At 43.5% G+C, this 21,382-nt stretch overlaps 1 protein-coding gene across 2 annotated transcripts in view; it reads left to right on the top strand.

The window, feature by feature from the left end:
* The window catches only part of SUPT20H (SPT20 homolog, SAGA complex component), a 99,442-nt gene that overhangs the window by 37,518 nt on the left and 40,542 nt on the right, over positions 1-21,382 (top strand). For both annotated transcript variants that reach the window (XM_073662562.1, XM_073662561.1), the window contains exons 10-13: positions 378-517; positions 1,964-2,123; positions 2,210-2,266; positions 3,868-3,939. In XM_073662562.1, the coding sequence (XP_073518663.1) occupies positions 378-517; positions 1,964-2,123; positions 2,210-2,266; positions 3,868-3,939 (429 nt within the window). The remainder of the gene's footprint in view (positions 1-377; positions 518-1,963; positions 2,124-2,209; positions 2,267-3,867; positions 3,940-21,382) is intronic.

The following is a 21,382-nucleotide window of genomic DNA, read 5'->3' as shown; positions in this document are numbered from 1 at the left end:
GATCTACTGGCCACCATTATTCTTCATTATGAGGACTGGAAATGGTTAAAAACTCTTCTCCTCAACCCTCGCCGTATCTCTGCTGCTACCGTCGCCCGTCCTCTCATCCACTCCCCTGTCCATCTCTTCTCCGGACCTCCAGCGCTGCCTTTCTTTGTCACGTGGGGACTTTACGTCAATGACATTAGTCTATGCATTGAGTCCCATGTGATGCCGCGGGGCCTGGTGAAGAACGGTAGCGCCCCAAAAGAAGGGGATATACAGTGGAGCTAATCGGATGACCGGTGGCGGGAGAGGTATGGGTAGGGCTGGAGAGATGGGGCGTTTAGGAGGGTGTAATTATTATTATTATTTGCTCCATTGTTCTCCACCTCTAGGAGGACAAGCTGCAGTTGGAGAGCCAGCTTATCTTGGCCACTGCCGAACCATTATGCCTTGACCCGTCAGTATCCGTTGCCTGCACTACAAACCGCCTGCTGTACAACAAGCAGAAGCTGAACACGTGGCCCATGAAACGGTGAGACCTGCTCTGCTGACATTTAGCGGCGTCCTATATATGTCTTGTACTGTGTTACATGCACATTACATTTTATGGATAGATATAATGGATACGCTCAATCATCGAAGTTAAACTGATGCTTCAAGTGAATGCACACGATGGAAATCTATTGTGAAAACAGATGATGGTCCCCAATTCATTAAGACTGGCATTCTGAACGCCAGTGTTAATGAGGGGTGTGCAAGAATAAGATGCGCCAAATTAATTAAAGGGGTTGTAAGGGACTTTAACATTGATGGCCTATTCTTAGGATGGGTCATCAATGTTTGATCGGTGGGGTGCCGCTGCCGGGTACTGCACTTCCGCCTCCTATTCAAATCAATAGTGGGTGGATGTACAGTGTCCGGAATTGACCACTATTCCTTTGACGGAGCTGCGCTATGCTGCTACATAACTGAGTACTTCCAGCCGCAGACACCGGAAACAGCTGATCAGCGGGGGTGTCAGGTGCCACACCCCCACCGATCAGATATTGACCTATCCTAAGGATAGGCCATTAATGTTAAAGTCCCCAAAAAAACCTTTAAAAGCCGCACACCACTTAATGAATTTGATTCATCTTATTAGTGGCATTCTCCTCAGCAGGAATGTTACTCAATCCCCAGCTCCGCCATTGTGTAAAAATTCTGCGACTTTTCCAAGTGCTTTGTGGCAGTTTTCTGAGCGCCCCCTTCCTTTTCTGTGTATAACGGTATTTGGAATAATGTTGTCGTCCTAGCATATGCATTAAACTCATGACTTAACCATGATGCGTACATGGCTTACAAAAATGTAACTCCTTTTAAAGGGGTTCCCAAGCATGTGATATTGAAAAGTGTTCTCTGTGCTGTGAGAGGGGCTGGAGGGTGTGAGAGGGGCTGCGTTCCACTCTGTCTACATCCAGCCACTGCCAGAGCTGCTAGGCACTGATCAGTGAGGGTGCTAGGTGCCGCCCCTCCACCTATATTGGGATAAGGGGTCACTAATATCACATGACCAAAGAACACCTTTAATTATTGGCAATGCTTTTTTTTTTTTTTTTAAATTAATAGCCCCTGCTAATATAATATGCAGTTAACCTTGTTAGATTATCGGACATCCAACAATAGCCGGTACTAATAAACATTTTATTTTCGGTTCCTTTTTGTAAATAATAAAAAAAAATAGTATCTTCTTAAAAAATGTCAGTTTTCCTTTTTTTATTACTATTTCTCATATGTTAACTGCCCGGTAATTAGAAAAAAAACACAAACACACAAGATGACTAAAGTAGCATAAAAATATAAAAGTAGGACATGGTAATCATTTTGTACAGGCTTCAGCAGTCAGGGTAAGTAGTGCGCTCTGAACAACGTCCAAGCGAGCAGCACTCACCCATGATCATTGCTGCCAGTCTCTATTGCTTACAATAGTCTTATATTTCAGGTGTCTGAAGCGCTACTCCAGACCAGCCCTGAACAGGCAGCAAGAATTATCCAATTGCCCCATCCCACCACAGCTCAAACTTCTCGATTATCTACACAAGAGGAAGGAGAGGAAAAGCACACAACCTCAGTTTGACCTAAAAATATCCAAAACTGGAAACGTAAGTCGCTGGGATTTATCTTTGATATCAATAACCAGTCTGTGATTTCACTGACCCTTTTTATGGATATATTCTCTTTTTTTTAGTACGTCGATTTATGGAAACAAAATCCTTGCTCCCTGGCCGTGCCCTCTGAAGTGGATGTGAGTATGACCTGGACTGATCAGCTTCACCCATGTGGACTTGCTGTAGTATTCAAGTTTTTTATTACAGCAGATTTCAGATTGCGGGTTCCTTGTCTGTCATGTGCTATTATCTCTACCTGTAATATAGGAATATATGGCATAGTACAACTGTAGGGCTAGCACATTCAGTAAGCTTTGCTCTATATCATTTGTGTATCAGCAGGTTCACCTAAGGGGTTGTGTAGGTCCTTAATCCAGACCAGTCTGCTATTTAGAATTCTGTAGGCTTCAGAGCTGAAATCTCCCATGGTCTATGCTGACTCAAGGTTTCAACAGTTTGCTCTGGCGATTTGCATTCTGGCATATGTCCATTTTTACATCAGGGGGTGTATAGTGATCTAACGTAGGAAAACCTAAAGGTGCATGCAGATGGGCTAATCTAGTCCTGGTAACAAGTGTTGATCGACTGTATAAAAGTTTATTGGCACTCCTTTTCTATTCTGTTTCCACATGCCTATGAGTACTTATGGGAAGGGAATAATTAACAGGATGCTCTATTTGAAGAGAACAATCCTATTATCGTCAGCATATTTCCTCTTTACTTGGGGTAATGTGCTGCCAATAGTGATAATTTTTATGCCGGCATAAAAATTATCACCTGATGAACGAGCATTTTCCACTTTTGCTGGGTGATCACCCGCATGTTTACACGGGCTGATAATCAAGGACAAGCGATTCTCAGCCAGTCTGTGCATCATGACTCTCCACTGTTTTTCTTCATTCAGGTGTGACTGTCGACCAACTTGTTTGTGGTTTCCTGTAGAAACCAGTATAGTGCTCGTCTCTGGACTAGAATGCAACCTAAGAGCCAGCACAGCATAATTTAATGCTATGTGTTTACAAAGAACACTTATTAATTGCAGTCTATAGATGTATACACATGCAAGTTGTTTCAAGTATTTTCTTCTCGCGTCCAACCTCTTTTAGAAGAGTGCCACATCAAGTCCGATGGGGCAAAGATTACCTAGCTCGTAAAGAGGAATCCCAAAAAGGGAGGCCCCCTCTACCACATCCATATGCCCCTAACAGGACATATGAATAGGTGTGAGGATCTGCTGTAAGAACTACTTCTACATTCCTACATAGATCCTTTTTAAAAAATCATGTGAAAAAAACCCCTGCAAATATGGGGTTAATCTACAGTTTAATAGCGTTCTGCGTCACAACTTAGACCCCCTGCTGCCGGGAGGAAATTAACTTTATTCCTCCCGCTAGTGTTTGTGTTTCAGTCGCCGCTCTGTGTACAGAGTGCGGTGGCTATAACTGCGCCCCCGGCACTGACTGACAGCCATCCTAATGCTGAGCCTGCTGTCAGTCAGTGCGGGGGAAAAAGTTACAGCCGCCTCTCTATACACAGAGCGGTGACTGAACCCGTGCGTTTTTTCACTTGACAGGTTTCCTTTAATGTGTAATATTTGAAAGAATGTTACATATTTCAACATCCAAAGTAGCTTTGTATCTATATGACCAGATCATCGTTCTGAATGTTCAGCCGGCCCTTACATTCACAGGCTAATTGGCTCATCTCCTTTTTTTTTTTTTTACTTTTCTTCTTTTAGGTTGAAAAATATGCAAAAGTGGAAAAATCTATCAAACTTGATGACTCGCAACCTACTGTGTGGCCGGCAGATGTGAGTAATCCGGTGCCTTTTCGTACCACCCTCTTCCTGGTGTTAGTGGAGGGCTTCTGTGCACTGTGAGGCTTCTGCGTTGAGCGGACACGTTTTCTCCCGGTTTACGTCACCTAATTGATATGGTCGGTGCTTCTGGCGGTGGTAGTTGCTGTGTAAGCACGACAATTTATATGTTGTAATCGGTTCAGTCGCAGGTTTTATGGGATGATGCAAAAGGCCTGTGAAGATTGTTACAATTTAAAGGTGAGATCCTGTTAAAATGACCGTTTGGCTGAGGAGATCACATTAGTGACGCCTGAATCTCAGACTGCCACTGATTTCCAGAATGAAAAGGCTACATTGAGAGATAAAGGCCCTTTGACACTGCTCAGAGATTGCTGTCACTGAAAACCTGACATTAACTTGAATGGATAAATAAAATTGGAGGCCATGTTGACCCTCCGGATTAATGCACCAGTTATACGTACCAGTGGCCATCTTTCTTTTTTTTTTCTTTTTTTTTTTTTTTAATATATATAGACCCGACAGCTGATATTTGCTAATCGTGGATCCTGCAGAATGCATCAGGCACCAGCTGTATGATTTCAGCCGGGTGAGTTTGAGAAAAACCTACTTTGAAAGCAGCATGGGGACTAGTCAGACAGGCGGGTCCCAGCAGCTTCTCCAAGTGATAGGTCTCTTCCTATACATGCACACAGGGAGAGACCTGTCACTCAAGGGGAGCAGGCAGGGAGAAGCTGCCGAGTACCCGCCTCTCTGACTAGACTCCTGTGTGGCTCACTAGCCCATCTGTTTTTATAGTAGGCTCTTCTCTGAAATGCTGCAGTCAAACATACAGTGGTGGCCAAAAGTATTGGCACCCCTGCAATTCTGTCAGATAATACTCAGTTTCTTCCTGAAAATGATTGCAATCACAAATTCTTTGGTATTATCTTCATTTAATTTGCTTGCAAGGAAAAAAACACAAAAGAGAATGAAGCAAAAATCAAATCTTTGATCATTTCACACACAACTCCAAAAATGGGCCAGACAAAAGTATTGGCACCCTCAGCCTAATACTTGGTTGCACAACCTTTAGCCAAAATAACTGCGAACAACCGCTTCCGGTAACCATCAATGAGTTTCTTACAATGCTCTGCTGGAATTATAGACCATTCTTCTTTGGCAAACTGCTCCAGGTCCCTGATATTTGAAGGCTGCCTTCTCCAAACTGCCATTTTGAGATCTCTCCACAGGTGTTCTATGGGATTCAGGTCTGGACTCATTGCTGGCCACCTTAGAAGTCTCCAGTGCTTTCTCTCAAACCATTTTATAGTGCTTTTGGAAGTGTGTTTTGGGTCATTGCCCTGCTGGAAGACCCATGACCTCTGAGGGAGACCCAGCTTTCTCACACTGGGCCCTACATTATGCTGCAAAATTTGTTGGTAGTCTTCAGACTTCATAATGCTATGCACACGGTCAAGCAGTCCAGTGCCAGAGGCAGCAAAGCAACCCCAAAACATCAGGGAACCTCCACCATGTTTGACTGTAGGGACCGTGTTCTTTTCTTTGAATGCCTCTTTTTTTTCCTGTACACTCTATGTTGATGCTTTTTCCCAAAAAGCTCGACTTTTGTCTCATCTGACCAGAGAACATTCTTCCAAAAAGTTTTAGGCTTTCTCAGGTAAGTTTTGGCAAACTCCAGCCTGGCTTTTTTATGTCTCGGGGTAAGAAGTGGGGTCTTCCTGGGTATCCTACCATACAGTCCCTTTTTATTCAGACGCCGACATATAGCATGGGTTGACACTGTTGTACCCTCGGACTGCAGGGCAGCTTGAACTTGTTTGGATGTTAGTCGAGGTTCTTTATCTACCATCCGCACAATCTTGCGTTGAAATCTCTCGTCAATTTTTCTTTTCCGTCCACATCTAGGGAGGTTAGCCACAGTGCCATGGGCTTTAAACTTCTTGATGACACTGCGCACGGAAGACACAGGAACATTCAGGTCTTTGGAGATGGACTTGTAGCCTTGAGATTGCTCATGCTTCCTCACAATTTGGTTTCTCAAGTCCTCAGACAGTTCTTTGGTCTTCTTTCTTTTCTCCATGCTCAATGTGGTACACACAAGGACACAGGACAGAGGTTGAGTCAACTTTAATCCATGTTAACTGTCTGCAAGTGTGATTTAGTTATTGCCAACACCTGTTAGGTGCCACAGGTAAGTTACAGGTGCTGTTAATTACACGAATTAGAGAAGCATCACATGATTTTTCAAACAGTGCCAATACTTTTGTCCACCCCCTTTTTTAGGTTTGGGGTGGAATTATATCCAATTTGGCTTTAGGACAATTCTATTTGTGTTTTTTCATTGAAGACAAATTATATGAAGATAATAATACCAAAGAATTTGTGATTGCAATCATTTTCAGGAAGAAACTGAGTATTATCTGACAGAATTGCAGGGGTGCCAATACTTTTGGCCACCACTGTAACTTGCTGAAATCCTACAGCCAGTGTCAGATACATGCTGCATGTGGATCGTGCAGAACGTGTGCACTGTTAAGTTCCCTTTAAATGCTGCGGTGTGGGAGGATTAACGAGAGAGTGGACATTGGATCTTGGCTTCTCTCACCAGTGATAATCATTAGTGACTGCCATTTCCACCAACTTTAAATATTTTACAAAGTTTCATATATTCGATTGTAATTTGACTTATGTAATCAGACAAATATTCTTGTTTCTCCACTTATATTCTATCTGATTTTATTAAAGTGTTTTACAAACAGAATAACATCATTTCTTATTTAGTGTTTGATATTGAAATACTTGAACAATTGTGCGTGTATATGTATGTATATATATATATATATAAGTTTACATACCCCGACAGAATTTTTCCTTTGTTGGCTGGGTGAAGCCATTTATTGTCAAACTACTGTGTTTTCTCTTTAATGACAGCCAAAAACATCCAAATGACCCTGATCAAAAGTTCACATACCCTAGTTCTTGATACCGTGTATTGCCCACTCTAACATCAATGACAGCTTGAAGTCTTTTGTGGTAGTTGTGGATGAGGTTCTTTATTTTCTCAGATGGTAAAGCTGCCCATTCTTCTTGGCAAAAAGCCTCCAGTTCCTGTAAATTCCTGGGCTGTCTAGCATGAACTGCGCCCTTGATATCTCACCAGAGTGGCTCAATGATATTGAGGTCAGGAGACTGAGATGGCCACTCCAGAACCTTCACTTTGTTCTGCTGTAGCCAATGACAGATCGACTTGGCCTTGTGTTTTGGATTGTTGTCATGTTGGAACATCCAAGTACGTCCCATGCGCAGCTTCCGGGCTGATGAGGGCAAATTTGCCTCCAGTATTTGCTGATCATGTGCTGCATTCATCTTTCCCTCAACTCTTACCAAGTTTCCTGTGCCTTTGTAGCTCACACATCCCCAAAACATCATCGATCCACCTCTGTGCTTTACTGTAGGAATGGTGTTCCTTTCATCATAGGCCTTGATGACCTCTCTCCAAATGTAACGTTTATGGTTGTGGACAAAAAGTTCAATTTTGGTCTCATCACTCCAAATTACCTTGTTCCAGAAGTTTTAAGGCTTGTCACTGTGCTGTTTGGCGTATAGTAGGCGAGATACTTTGTGGTATTAATGGCTTTCTTCTGGCGACTCGACCATGCAGCCCATTTTTCTTCAAGTGCCTCCTTATTGTGCATCTTGAAACAACCACACCACTCATTTTTAGAGAGTCCTGAATTTCAGCTGATGTTATTTGTGGGTTTTTCTTTGCATCACAAACAATTTTCCTGGTAGTTGTGGCCAAAATTTTTGTTGGTCTACCTGACCGTGGTTTGATTTTTACAGAGCTCCTGATTTTCCATCTGTTAATCACAGTTTGAACGCTGCTGACTGGCATTATCAATTCCTTGGACATTTTTTTTGTATCCCTTTCCTGTGTTAAACAGTTCAACTACCTTTTCCCGTAGATCCGTTGACAATTCTTTTGCTTTCCCCATGACTCACAATCCAGAAATGTCAGTGGCTGGATGAAAGATGCAGGAGTCTGTCTGGATCCCAGAAACTCACTCAGCTTTTATGCGCACACACACTGATTACAAGCAAACAGGTCACAGGTGAGGATGCTACCTTTAGTAGCCATTCAAACCCATTTGTGTCAAATTCTGTGCATGTTATCAGGCCGAAATCACCAGGGTATGTGAACTTTTGATCAGGGTCATTTGGATGTTTTTGGTTGTCATTAAGATTTAAAAAGAGAAACCACAGTAGTTTGACAATAAATGGCTTCACCCAACCAATAACCATGAGTGGAGAAAAAGTTTTTTGTTATCATTCATATTCTCTGAAACAAGGCCAAGAAAGCAAAAATTCTTCCGGGGTATGTAAACTTTTGAGCACAACTGTGTGTATACAGTACAGACCAAAAGTTTGGACACATCTTCTCATTTAAAGATTTTTCTGTATTTTCAGGACTATGAAAATTGTACATTCACACTGAAGGCATCAAAACCATGTGGAATTATATACTTAACAAAAAAGTGTGAAACAACTGAAAATATGTCTTGTATTCTAGGTTCTTCAAAGTAGCCACCTTTTGCTTTGATGACTGCTTTGCACACTCTTGGCATTCTCTTAATGAGCTTAAAGAGGTAGTCACCGGAAATGGTCTTCCAACAATCTTGAAGGAGTTCCCAGAGATGCTTAGCACTTGTTGGCCCTTTTGCCTTCACTCTGCGGTCCAGCTCACCCCAAACCATCTCGATTGGGTTCAGGTCTGGTGACTGTGGAGGCCAGGTCATCTGGCTTGGCACCCCATCACTCTCCTTCTTGGTCAAATAGCCCTTACACAGCCTGGAGGTGTGTCTGGGGTCATTGTCCTGTTGAAAAATAAATGATGGTCCAACTAAAGGCAAACCGGATGGAATAGCATGCCGCTGCAAGATGCTGTGGTAGCCATGCTGGTTCAGTATGCCTTCAATTTTGAATAAATGTCCAACAGTGTCACCAACAAAGCACCCCCACACCATCACACCTCCTCCTCCATGATTCACGGTGGGAACCAGGCATGTAGAGTCCATCCTTTCACCTTTTCCGCGTCGTACAAAGACACGGTGGTTGGAACCAAAGATCTCAAATTTGGACTCATCAGACCAAAGCACAGATTTCCATTGGTCTAATGTCCATTCCTTGTGTTCTTTAGCCCAAACTTGTCTCTTCTGCTTGTTGTAGAGATGTATCTGCTGCTAGAACTCTGTGTGGCATTGACCTGGTCTCTAATCTGAGCTGCTGTTAACCTGCGATTTCTGAGGCTGGTGACTCGGATAAACTTATCCTCAGAAGCAGAGGTGACTCTTGGTCTTCCTTTCCTGGGGCGGTCCTCATGTGAGCCAGTTTCTTTGTAGCGCTTGATGGTTTTTGCAACTGCACTTGGGGACACTTTCAAAGTTTGCCCAATTTTTCGGACTGACTGACCTTCATTTCTTAAAGTAATGATGGCCACTCGTTTTTCTTTACTTAGCTGCTTTTTTCTTGCTATAATACAAATTCTAACAGTCTATTCAGTAGGACTATCAGCTGTGTATCCACCTGACTTCTGCACAACACAACTGATGGTCCCAACCCCATTTATAAGGCAAGAAATCCCACTTATTAAACCTGACAGGGCACACCTGTGAAGTGAAAACCATTTCCGGTGACTACCTCTTGAAGCTCATGAAGAGAATGCCAAGAGTGTGCAAAGCAGTCATCAAAGCGAAAGGTGGCTACTTTGAAGAACCTAGAATATAAGATATATTTTCAGTTGTTTCACACTTTTTTGTTAAGTATATAATTCCACATGTGTTAATTCATAGTTTTGATGCCTTCAGTGTGAATGTACAATTTTCAAAGTCATGAAAATACAGAAATTTCTTTAAATGAGAAGGTGTGTCCAAACTTTTGGTCTGTACTAATATATACATAAACATAAGCAATAATTTGGATTAATTATCAACTTTAATAGAGAATATGAAACTTACCGTATTTTTCGGACCATAAGACGCACCTAGGTTTTAGAGGAGGAAGATAAAAAAAAAATTAAGCAAAAAAATGTGTTCATGATGCACTTTTAAGGGGGAGGGGAGTCTTCTGCTGACACTGGGTAATGTCCCCCAATTATGACAATATCCCCCATCCTGGTATATATGCCCCCCCCCTTCCTTTTATACGTGGTCCCCATCCTGGTATGCCTGGCATCCCTCCATCCTGGTATGCCTGGCATCCCTCCATCCTGGTATGCCTGGCATCCCTCCATCCTGGTATGCCTGGCATCCCTCCATCCTGGTATGCCTGGCATCCCTCCATCCTGGTATGCCTGGCATCCCTCCATCCTGGTATGCCTGGCATCCCTCCATCCTGGTATGCCTGGCATCCCTCCATCCTGGTATGCCTGGCATCCCTCCATCCTGGTATGCCTGGCACCCCTCATCCTTATTCTGGTATGCATGGCACCCCTCATCCCTGTCCTGGTATGCATGGCACCCCTCATCCCTGTCCTGGTATGCATGGCACCCCTCATCCCTGTCCTGGTATGCATGGCACCCCTCATCCCTGTCCTGGTATGCATGGCACCCCTCATCCCTATCCTGGTATGTATAGCCCCCTCATCTTTATCCTGTTATGTATGCCCCCCTCATCCTTACCCTGGTATATATGGCCCCCTCATCCTTATCCTAGTATGCATGGTCCCCCTAATCCCCATCATGCTGCACATAAAAAAATAAATAAATAAACACTCCTACTCACCTTTCTTCTCTCCTCCAGCGCTGCGTCCGGTCTGCCCGCACTGATCTCTCCATGTGAGCCGCGAATAGCGTCACTGCCATGCGCAGCTCACAAGGAGAGATCAACTGCCGGAAGTCACTGCTCCCCATGCCGGGACTGTGTGCGCGGGGAGCAGTGACTTCATGCTCCTTCATAGCCGGCACACAGCGTAGCCGCGCTGCGGCTCCTGCTGCTGCCTGCTATAGCGTGTGCCCGCTCATTAAAGGGCATGTATATTCACCCCTCCCCACACCCATGGGTGTGGAGAGAGGTTGAATATTCATGCCCTTTAACAGCGGGCACAGGCGATTCCGGCAGCAGCAGGAGCCGCGCTGCGGCTACACTGTGTGCTGCTATTATGGAGCATGAATATTCAGTGCTCCCCGTGGTGAACACCTCTCTCCTCAAAGCCAGCCATGTTCTAAGAGTACTTTTTATTGATATATTGATATTGAAATCTCCTGAGCACCACGGCAGGTATCTCAATGGTCTATCTGAGCCCTCTTGTTGTATGCCCACCCATTGTTTATCGTTCGAATGAAAATGCCAATCTAGGATCCTTGCCAAAGAGGCAGCTTGAAAATACATTTTAAAGTCTGGCAGACCAGCACCACCTAACAATTTAGGTCGGGAGAGGGTTTGAGTACTGCGACGGGGTTTTAATTTACCTCAGATAAACCTAACTAAGGCCATTCTCAACTTTCAAAAGAAATTATGAGGAGGAGAGATCGGGACTGTCTGGAAGATGTACAAGAAACGTGGTAGATTGTCCATTTTGATAGCGTTGGTTTTCCCAAACCAAGATAGTTTTGACTTAGTATATCATTAGGTCTTTACCCGTTTTGTGTAGTAAGGATTGGTAGTTGAGCTCGAATAATTTATTAAGGTCTGATGGGATAAAGACCGCTAGGTATTTTAGTGATTCTCCTTTCCATTTAAATGGGAACTTATTCATAATTTGAATAATTTCATTTTGAGGGAGCGAAATATTAAAGGCTTCAGATTTAGAGTAGTTTACTTTGAACTTACTAAGTGATCCAAAGCTATCAAATTCTTTCAGAACTACAGGGAAGGAAATCTGTGGTTGTGATATATAAAGAAGTAAGTCGTCTACGTAAAGAGACGTTTTGTATGACTCAGAGCCTAATGTGTATCCATGGATATCCCCATTGTTCCTAATGGTGTTAAATAAATGCCCCATTACTACTACATACAGCAATGGAGAAAGGGGGCAGCCCTGCCTAGTTCCATTACTGATTGTAAACGGTGTAGACAGCAACCCATTCACCCTGACTCGTGCTGTTGGGCCATTATATAGGGCCACATTTTTTTGTAAAAAACGGGCACCTAGCCTATCTGTTTAACTGCTTCCTCCATAAACCTCCTGTGGACTCAGTCGAAGGCCTTTTCTGCATCTACAGAGAGGAGACCTAATGGGGTATAGCTAAGTTTTGCCTTTGAGATAATTAGTAGGATTTTTATGGCATTATCTCTAGCCTCTAGGGCCCTTGACAAAGCCCACCTGATCATTGTTGATCACAGAAGGAAGCAATTATCGGCCAGAATTTTTGAGAATAGTTTCAGATCGACATTTAGAGAAATTGGTCTAAAATTAGCTATAATCGAAGGGTCCTTACCTGGCTTAGGAAGCACACTAATATTTGCCTCTAAAGATTGAGGGACAAAGCCCACATTATCATCTATTGAGTTAAAGGTCTTTTCCAATATTGGAGAGAGCTGTTCCCTGACATTTTTATAGAATGCCGGTGTGAAACCGTCTGATCCTGGGCATTTACCCGATGGGGTAGACCGAATTACGGAGTCGATCTCTTCCAAAGAAATCTCCTCTTCTAGTGCCTCCAGGACCGAGTTATTGAGCATGGTTAGAGAGGTTTCTTGTATATACTCTTTTTAATCTTTTCAGAGACATCCAGAGGGGGCATATCTGCGAATTTGTTCTTAATATTATATAATTTCTCATAATAGGAGTGAAAAAGATCAACTATTTCCTTTGGATTATGTGCATCTCCACCATCTTGCCTCTTAACATGACAGATAAATTTGGCAGATGAGCGTGGGTGGAGCAATCTTGACAATGGTCTCCCACATTTGTCTGAATAATCATATAAGCCACTTCTCCCCCACTCATATAAGCCACTTCTCCCCCACTCATATAAGCCACTTCTCCCCCACTCATATAAGCCACTTCTCCCCCACTCATATAAGCCACTTCTCCCCCACTCATATAAGCCACTTCTCCCCCACTCATATAAGCCACTTCTCCCCCACTCTGCTAAAATCTAATTTGGAATACTAGCTTACTAAGGGATCAGATTACAGCAGCCTATTAAATTTTAGGGGAAAGGAGCTGAGCGAGAAAGGCACTGACACGTACAGACCCATGCTCCTGCCTGCTACTAAGTGTTTACAGTAGAAACCAGAAGTTTACATACATACACTAGATAAAAAGACAGATATGCATTAAAATACATCCACCGGTATGTCTCTAATTACAGTGGGTACGGAAAGTATTCAGACCCCTTTCAATTTTTCACTCTTTGTTTCATTGCAGCCATTTTTGCAAATTTATTAGAAAAGAAAAACTGAAATATCACATGGTCATAAGTATTCAGACCCTTTGCTCAATATTGAGTAGAAGCCCCCTTTTGAGCCAGTACAGCCATGAGTCTTCTTGGGAATGATGCTACAAGTTTTTCACACCTGGATTTGGGGATCCTCTGGCATCCTAATTTGCAGATCCTCTCCAGTTCCGTCAGGTTGGATGGTGAACGTTGGTGGACAGACATTTTCAGGTCTCTCCAGAGCTGCTCAATTGGGTTTAGGTCAGGGCTCTGGCTGGGCCAGTTAAGAATGGTCACAGAGTTGTTCTGAAGCCACTCCTTTGTTATTTTAGCTGTGTGCTTAGGGTCATTGTCTTGTTGGAAGGTGAACCTTCAGCCAAGTCTGAGGTCCAGAGCACTCTGGGAGAGGTTTTCATCTGGGATATCTCTTTACTTGGCCGCATTCATGTTTCCTTCAATTGCAACCAGTCACCCTGTCCCTGCAGCTGAAAACCACCCCCATAACATGATGCTGCCACCACCATGTTTCACTGTTGGGATTGTATGCTGGTTTTCTCCACACATACCGCTTAGAATTATTACCCAAAAGTTCTATCTTCGTCTCATCAGACCAGAGAATCTTATTTCTCATAGTCTGGAAATCCTTCATGTGTTTTTGAGCAAACGCTATGCGGGCTTTCATATGTCTTGCACTGAGGAGAGGCTTCCGTTCGGCCACTCTGCCATAAAGGCCCGACTGGTGGAGGGCTGCAGTGATAGTTGACTTTGTGGAACTTTCTCCCATCTCCCTACTGCATCTCTGGATCTCAGCCACAGTGATCTTGGGGTTCTTCTTTACCTCTCTCACCAAGGTTCTTCTCCCACGATTGCTCAGTTTGGCTGGACAGCCAGGTCTAGGAAGACTTCTGGTGGTCCCAAACTAATTCCATTTAAGGATTATGGAGGCCACTGTGCTCTTAGGAACCTTGAGTAATGTAGAAATTCTTTTGTAAGCTTGGCTAGATCTGTGCCTTGCCACAATTCTGTCTCTGAGCTCCTTGGGCAGTTCCTTTGAGCTCATGATTCTCATTTGGTCTGACATGCACTGTGAGCTGTGAGGTCTTATATAGATAGGTGTGTGCCTTTCCAAATCAAGTCCTATCAGTTTAATTAAACACAGATGAACTCCAATTAAGGAGTAGAACCATCTCAAGGAGGATCACAAGGAAATGGATAGCATGTGACTTAAAGATGAGTGTCTGAGCAAAGGGTCGGAATAATTATGTGATATTTCAGTTTTTCTTTTTTAATAAATTTGCAAAAATTTCTACATTTCTGTTTTTTTCATTCAAGATGGGGTGCAGAGTGTACTTTAATGAGAAATGAACTTTTTAGAATTTACCAAATGGCTGCAATGAAACAAAGAGTGAAAAATTTAAAGGAGTCTGAATACTTTCCGTACCCACTGTAACTCAGATGTTGCCAAAAAACAGAAGCTTCCAAACACATGACATCATCATATGGGCAGTCCAGAATTGTTTAAAGGCATAGTAATCTTAGTGTATGTAAACTTTTGACTTTGCAGTAAGTAATAAAAATGCCTTAAAGGGAATCTGTCACCCCCTGGGAGTTATCAGACCTCTAATATGGGCATGAAGGTTATAGAAATGTAAATCTATACATACCTGTATGTCCCATATTTGTGGTCTGATTGCAGAGAAATGTCTTTTTATAAAATCGGTTTTCATATGCTTGGATCCTGGGGGACGCCAAGAAATCCCCGCCTATCTTCTTAATTTCCATATTCCTCCCCTCCCCTGCACAGATTTTTATAAAAAGACATTTCTCTGCAATCAGACCGCTAATATGGGACATAAAGGTATGTATAGATTTACATTTCTATAACATGTATGCCCATATTAGAGGTCTGATAACTCCCAGGTAGTGACAGATTCCCTTTAAAACTTTCTCTCTCTAATTATTCTGGCATTTGACAAATATTAAAAATTATGACAATCCTAATTGACCTAAAACGGGAAAGGTTTATTCTGATTTCATGTCAGATATTGAGGAAAAACATGCATACGTGTCTCTTTATATAGTGTATGTAAACTTCTGGTTTCCACTGTATATCAACCCAGAGCTGGATTCACAGCTGCACAGCTCAGTACTACTGTATAATGTCCTCAATGCTGCTGCTTCTGAACTTGTGCTACAAAGAGATGGGAGCACAGGAATCCCTTGAGTCTGTGCATGGGTGACATTATAGCAGCTTGTCTGATACCAATCTCTGTATAGGGAACAAAAGCACTTTGAAGATGGGCTGCGCAGATGGAAAAGTCTCTCTTGCTGCAAGGCGTTTCAACGTCGTACTGGCGTCTTTTTCAAGTAGTAAAAAAAAAAAAAAAAAAAAAAAACAGCAATGGAAAACATTCACAAGTTGGTGAAAAATAAAAAGTCGTGAATGAGCCATTTGAAGAGGTGGTTAGTACAAAATGCAGGAAGAGGAGAGAATAAAAAGTTTAAAAGTCGTATATAGAGTGAGTGGGAAGCGAACTAGAGAATGGTAGTGGAAGAAAAGGGTATAAAAAGTGGTGTTTATCAGGTAGAGCCAGAGTGTTTAGAAGAAAAGTGAAACAGTAGGGCCCCCTTCACACGTCCATGTGCACCATCAGTGTGACCAGTACTGGAATAGAAATGACAGATGTTTAGATGTTAGATGATAGAGCGAGAGATGGCCGTCAAGATATTTAATTAGCTCTGTGCAGCTTATCTGGCAGCTTTCTAGGAATCGATGTAAAAAAAAAAAAAAAAAAATTGCTTGGGGCCCCCCCCCCCAGCTAAGGAAAAGCAGACAGCAGGTAGCTGTCTTATTAGTCGGGGAAGGGGCCAATATCCATGGAGCTTCCCAGCCTATTTAATATGAACTCTCAGCTGTCTGCTTTGCCTTTGCTGGTTATTACCCCTTCACCCCCGGGCCATTTTCCGTTTTTGCACTTTTTTTTTTTTTTTTTTTTTTTATGCTCCCCTTCTTCCCAGAGCCGTAACTTTTTTATTTTTCTGTCAATATGGCCGTGTGAGGGCTTATTTTTTTCCTGGACAAATTTTACTTTTGGACGACACTATTGGTTTTACCATATCTTGTACTGGAAAATGGGGGAAAAATGGGGGAAAAATTCCAAATGCGGTGAAAAAAGGTGCAATTTCACTGTTTCTTGTTTGTTTGTGTTTTTTTTTTTTTTTACCATGTTCACTAAATGCTAAAGGTGAACTGCCAATATGATTCCCCAGGTCATTACGAGTTTTGTAGATACCAAACATGCATAGGTACTTTCTCCTTCCCCCATAACGGCACCATGGAGAGAGGGGATCTGTCCTTGACGGGGAACCTACAGTCAGCGTACCTGTAGAAGAAGAAAGGCATGCCTGAGTGCCAGAAGAAAGAATGATTGTTGGAGGCCCGGCCAGTCCGACTCAAGCAGCGGGGTTTCCCTGCCTCGGCTGGTGTGGTGACCTGAAGTGCCACTGCTGGGGTCACTGGGCCTCTAGGGTGTGCGGGGGGGAGAGGCAGCGGAAGACGGAGCAGGCATGCTGCCTCTCCCTGGATCTTCATGGCCTGCGCCACAGGCTGCCCGAGGCCGCGCTGGTAAGAACGCGCACAGGAACTCCCGAGTTCCAGTTGGCACGCTCGGGCGCGGCACGCCCCTATGACACAGCGCACCCCATTCTGACGCGGCACCGCAAATAATAATAATCTTTATTTTTATATAGCGCCAACATATTCCGCAGCGCTTTACATACATTATCATCACTGTTCCCATTGGGGCTCACAATCTAAATTCCCTATCAGTATGTCTTTGGAGTGTGGGAGGAAACCGGAGAACCTGGAGGAAACCCACGCAAACACTAGGAGAACATACAAACTTCTTAACTCCTTGCAGATGTTCCTGACTGAGAATCCAGTCGGCGCATGCGCACGAGCCCTTCCGGGACGCTGAGATCCAGGCGTCCCTAGGAGAAGAGACGCGCTGGCGCCATTCGCCTTATTGATAAAAAAAAATTTGGAATGGAACCGGAAGTGCTGCAGACTGGGGAGAAAATTGTACATTCACACTGAAGGCATCAAAACTATGAATTAACACATGTGGAATTATATACTTAACAAAAAAGTGTGAAACAACTGAAAATATGTCTTATATTCTAGGTTCTTCAAAGTAGCCACCTCTTGCTATGATGACTGCTTTGCACACTCTTGGCATTCTCTTGATGAGCTTCAAGAGGTAGTCACCGGAAATGGTTTTCACTTCACAGGTGTGCCCTGTCAGGTTTAATAAGTGGGATTTCTTGCCTTATAAATGGGGTTGGGACCATCAGTTGTATTGTGCAGAAGTCAGGTGGATACACAGCTGATAGTCCCACTGAATAGACTGTTAGAAGTAAAAAAAAAAACGAGTGGCCATCATTACTTTAAGAAATTTAGGTCAATCAGTCTGAAAAATTGGGAAAACTTTGAAAGTGTCACCAAGTGCAGTTGCAAAAACCCATCAAGTGCTACAAAGAAAATGGCTCACATGAGGACCGCCCCAGGGAAGGAAGACCAAGAGTCACCTCTGCTTCTGAGGATAAGTTTATCCGAGTCACCAGCCTCAGAAATCGCAGGTTAACAGCAGCTCAGATTAGAGACCAGGTCAATGCCACACAGAGTTCTAGCAGCAGACACATCTCTACAACAACTGTTAAGAGGAGACTTTGTGCAGCAGGCCTTCATGGTAAAATAGCTGCTAGGAAACCACTGCTAAGGACAGACAACAAGCAGAAGAGACTTGTTTGGGCTAAAGAACACAAGGAATGGACATTAGACCAGTGGAAATCTGAGCTTTGGTCTGATGAGTCCAAATTTGAGATCTTTGGTTCTAACCACCGTGTCTTTGTGCGACGCAGAAAAGGTGAACGGATGGACTCTACATGTTTGGTTCCCACCGTGAAGCATGGAGGAGGAGGTGTGATGGTGCTTTGCTGGTGACACTGTTGGGGATTTATTCAAAATTGAAGGCATACTGAACCAGTATGGCTACCACAGCATCTTGCAGCGGCATGCTATTCCATCCGGTTTGCATTTAGTTGGACCATCATTTATTTTTCAACAGGACAATGACCCCAAGCACACCTCCAGGCTGTGTAAGGGCTATTTGACCAAGAAGGAGAGTGATGGGGTGCTACGCCAGATGACCTGGCCTCCACAGTCACCAGACCTAAACCCAATCGAGATGGTTTGGGGTGAGCTGGACCGCAGAGTGAAGGCAAAAGGGCCAACAAGTGCTAAGCATCTCTGGGAACTCCTTCAAGATTGTTGGAAGACCATTTCCAGTGACTACCTCTTGAAGCTCATCAAAAGAATGCCAAAAGTGTGCAAAGCAGTCATCAAAGCAAAAGGTGGCTACTTTGAAGAACCTAGAATATAAGACATATTTTCAGTTGTTTCACCCTTTTTTGTTAAGTATATAATTCCACATGTGTTAATTCATAGTTTTGATGCCTTCAGTGTGAATGTACAATTTTCATAGTCATGAAAATACAGAAAAATCTTTAAATGAGAAGGTGTGTCCAAACTTTTGGTCTGTACTGTATTATAATATATTTCGCCAGAGAGCATTAACAGCGTGCTTCTGATAGAGCTCTGGCATTCTTTAGCCCTTCCGTCATGAGCGAGTTTGAGCACCAGGAGGTGCAGATTCTGCATCCCCAGTCATTACCACCGCAGCAGCTTCAGTTGCAGCAGCAAGAAAGGAAAAAGCGGGATAAGGAAACGGGACGTCAGGAGGACCCTTCCTGTCCTCACGAGCGTGGTAACAGCGGGAGTGGGCGTTCCGGCAGATCGTCCCAGCACAGCAAGGACTGAAGCGCGGCGTCAAACCAGAGAGAGAACCTGTCTACAAAAATGGTTCCTCCTCCTAACCCGGTACCTCTTCTTCCATCAGAATGGTAAGTGATCTTTGTGAAAGATCACCTTATAATTGAGGTCCCCCTTTTCTCTCTTCTCTTACTATACTAGGGAAGGAAAAGTGAGGGCAAGACCAAACACATGACCTATGCACTTTGCACAGAAGAGTTACCCACTACGTGGGGGAAATGACTCTGCAGCTTTTGTATAGAGCAAACAATCTGTGAAGAGACCCCAAAGTTTGATTCAGAACTTAGGTCCATAATAAAGTCACAGGTAGAAGACACTGTTAAGTCCCTTCAGGGGAAGGGGAAAAAACTGAAAAAACACAAAAACGTATCCCCTGAATCTGGATCCAGTAGTTCAGAGGATGATGAGGAAGATTCAGATATATCCAGTTCATCGTCATCTGCATCCAGGAATAGAAGCGGACATAGAGGAAACAGGTAGTCCCATCAAGGCCGTCAGGGCAACTATGGGGCTGATAGACCCCCGTCCCAAAAGATCTGTCCAGGACATAATGTTTGGGGGACTAGAACAAAAAAAGAGGAGATATTTCCCTGTTAACGAAAAAGTCCACTCTTTGATTAGGAAAGAGTGGAAAAGACCAGAAAGAAAGGGCCTTTTATCCGCTAAGAGAACATGCCTATTTGATGCCCCTGTATGTTTCTTATGGGAAAAGGCTCCAAAATTTGATGTGGCTATAACTAAGGCCTTCAAAAATTCTCACTTCCATTTGAGGATATGGGTGTATTAAAATAACCTATGGACAAAAAAGCAGACACCTTCCTAAAGGGTTCATGGGAGGCTGCCGGGGGAGGGTTAAAACCCGCGGAAGCAGCCACTTGTACGGCCAGATCACTGATAGTCTGGTTAGATCCATTAGAAACCCAACTGAAGGAAAAAACTAGGGATACTGTATTAGACTCCATCCCTGTAATGAAAGGAGCAGCTGCCTTCTTGACAGATGCCTCTGCTGACTGTTAGGCTAGCGGCTAGGGCAGCAAGCTTTTCTAACGCAGCCCGGCAGGCCCTCTGGCGTAAGTCTTGGCTGGGAGATCTCTAGACAAAGTCAAGGTTATGCTCCATTCCCTGTGAGGGCGAATTCTTATTCGGTGCTACGCTTGACGATATTCTGGACAAAGCCAGGGATAATAAAAAAAAACGCTGCCCTGTCCTCTCCAACTCCTATAGGAAGTCCTTTTGGATTAAGAAATATATCCATAGGAAACCCCCCCTCCCCAGGGACCCGGATAAGTGGGAGGATAGAAGGAGGAAAACCAAAGGGTTCTTGTTCAGCAGACCCCCAATGATAACAGAAAGCCCTCCCAATGAAGGTTTTCCCCAGATGGGGGGGGGGAGGTTATCATTGTTTCTCCTGACCTGGGAAGGAATGTCCAACAGCTCCTGGATCCTAGACATAATAAAATCAGGTCTGAAATTCCAGTTCCACTCAATTCCCCATCCAAATTTCATAGCGACTCCCAAGAGATCCTCAAATGAAGAGCAGCTAGCCTTTGAGCAGGAGATTCTAGGGAAAGCAGTCCTTCAAGAAGTCCCTGCCCAGGAAAAAAGGCGAAGGATTCTACTCCCCCCTGTCCTGAGGAAAAAAATGGATGGGACTTACAGGACAGTCGTAAACCTAAAGAAATTGAACTAGCTGTTGAAGGTTCAACCTTCAAAATGGAATCAATAAAAACGTCAGTAAAAATACTGTTTCAGGACTGTTCTGGACCTAAAGGACGCTTATGATCACGTCCCTATCCACAAGGATTATCAGAAATTCCTCAGGGTAGCACTATCAGTATACGGCCCTTCCATTCAGTCTAGCCATAGCCCCAAGGGTGTTTACCAAGATAATTGCGGAGGTAACAGCACACCTGAGAGAACAAGATGTACTGATTGTCCTATACCTGGATGATTTTCTGATAACAGGCAGTGCTTTCCAACATTGCAAAGACCAACTAGGAAAGGTCTTGGATTCCTTGATCAGCTTAGGTTGACTTTTAAATCTAAAAAAAATCCAGAACCGAGCCAAATCAAGTACAGGAAAATCTAGGCATCATATTAGATTCAAAGAATCAAGAATGTCGCCTCCCGGCAGGAAAGATTCAAAAGATCATAGCTCCGGTTT

The sequence above is a fragment of the Phyllobates terribilis genome, unplaced genomic scaffold, assembly GCF_046119375.1.
Source record: "Phyllobates terribilis strain yellow unplaced genomic scaffold, ASM4611937v1 Scaffold_2__4_contigs__length_985480577, whole genome shotgun sequence".
Lineage (NCBI taxonomy): Eukaryota > Metazoa > Chordata > Amphibia > Anura > Dendrobatidae > Phyllobates > Phyllobates terribilis.
The sequence above is the reverse complement of the archived record's forward strand: the minus strand, read 5'-3'. Positions and strand labels throughout refer to the sequence as shown.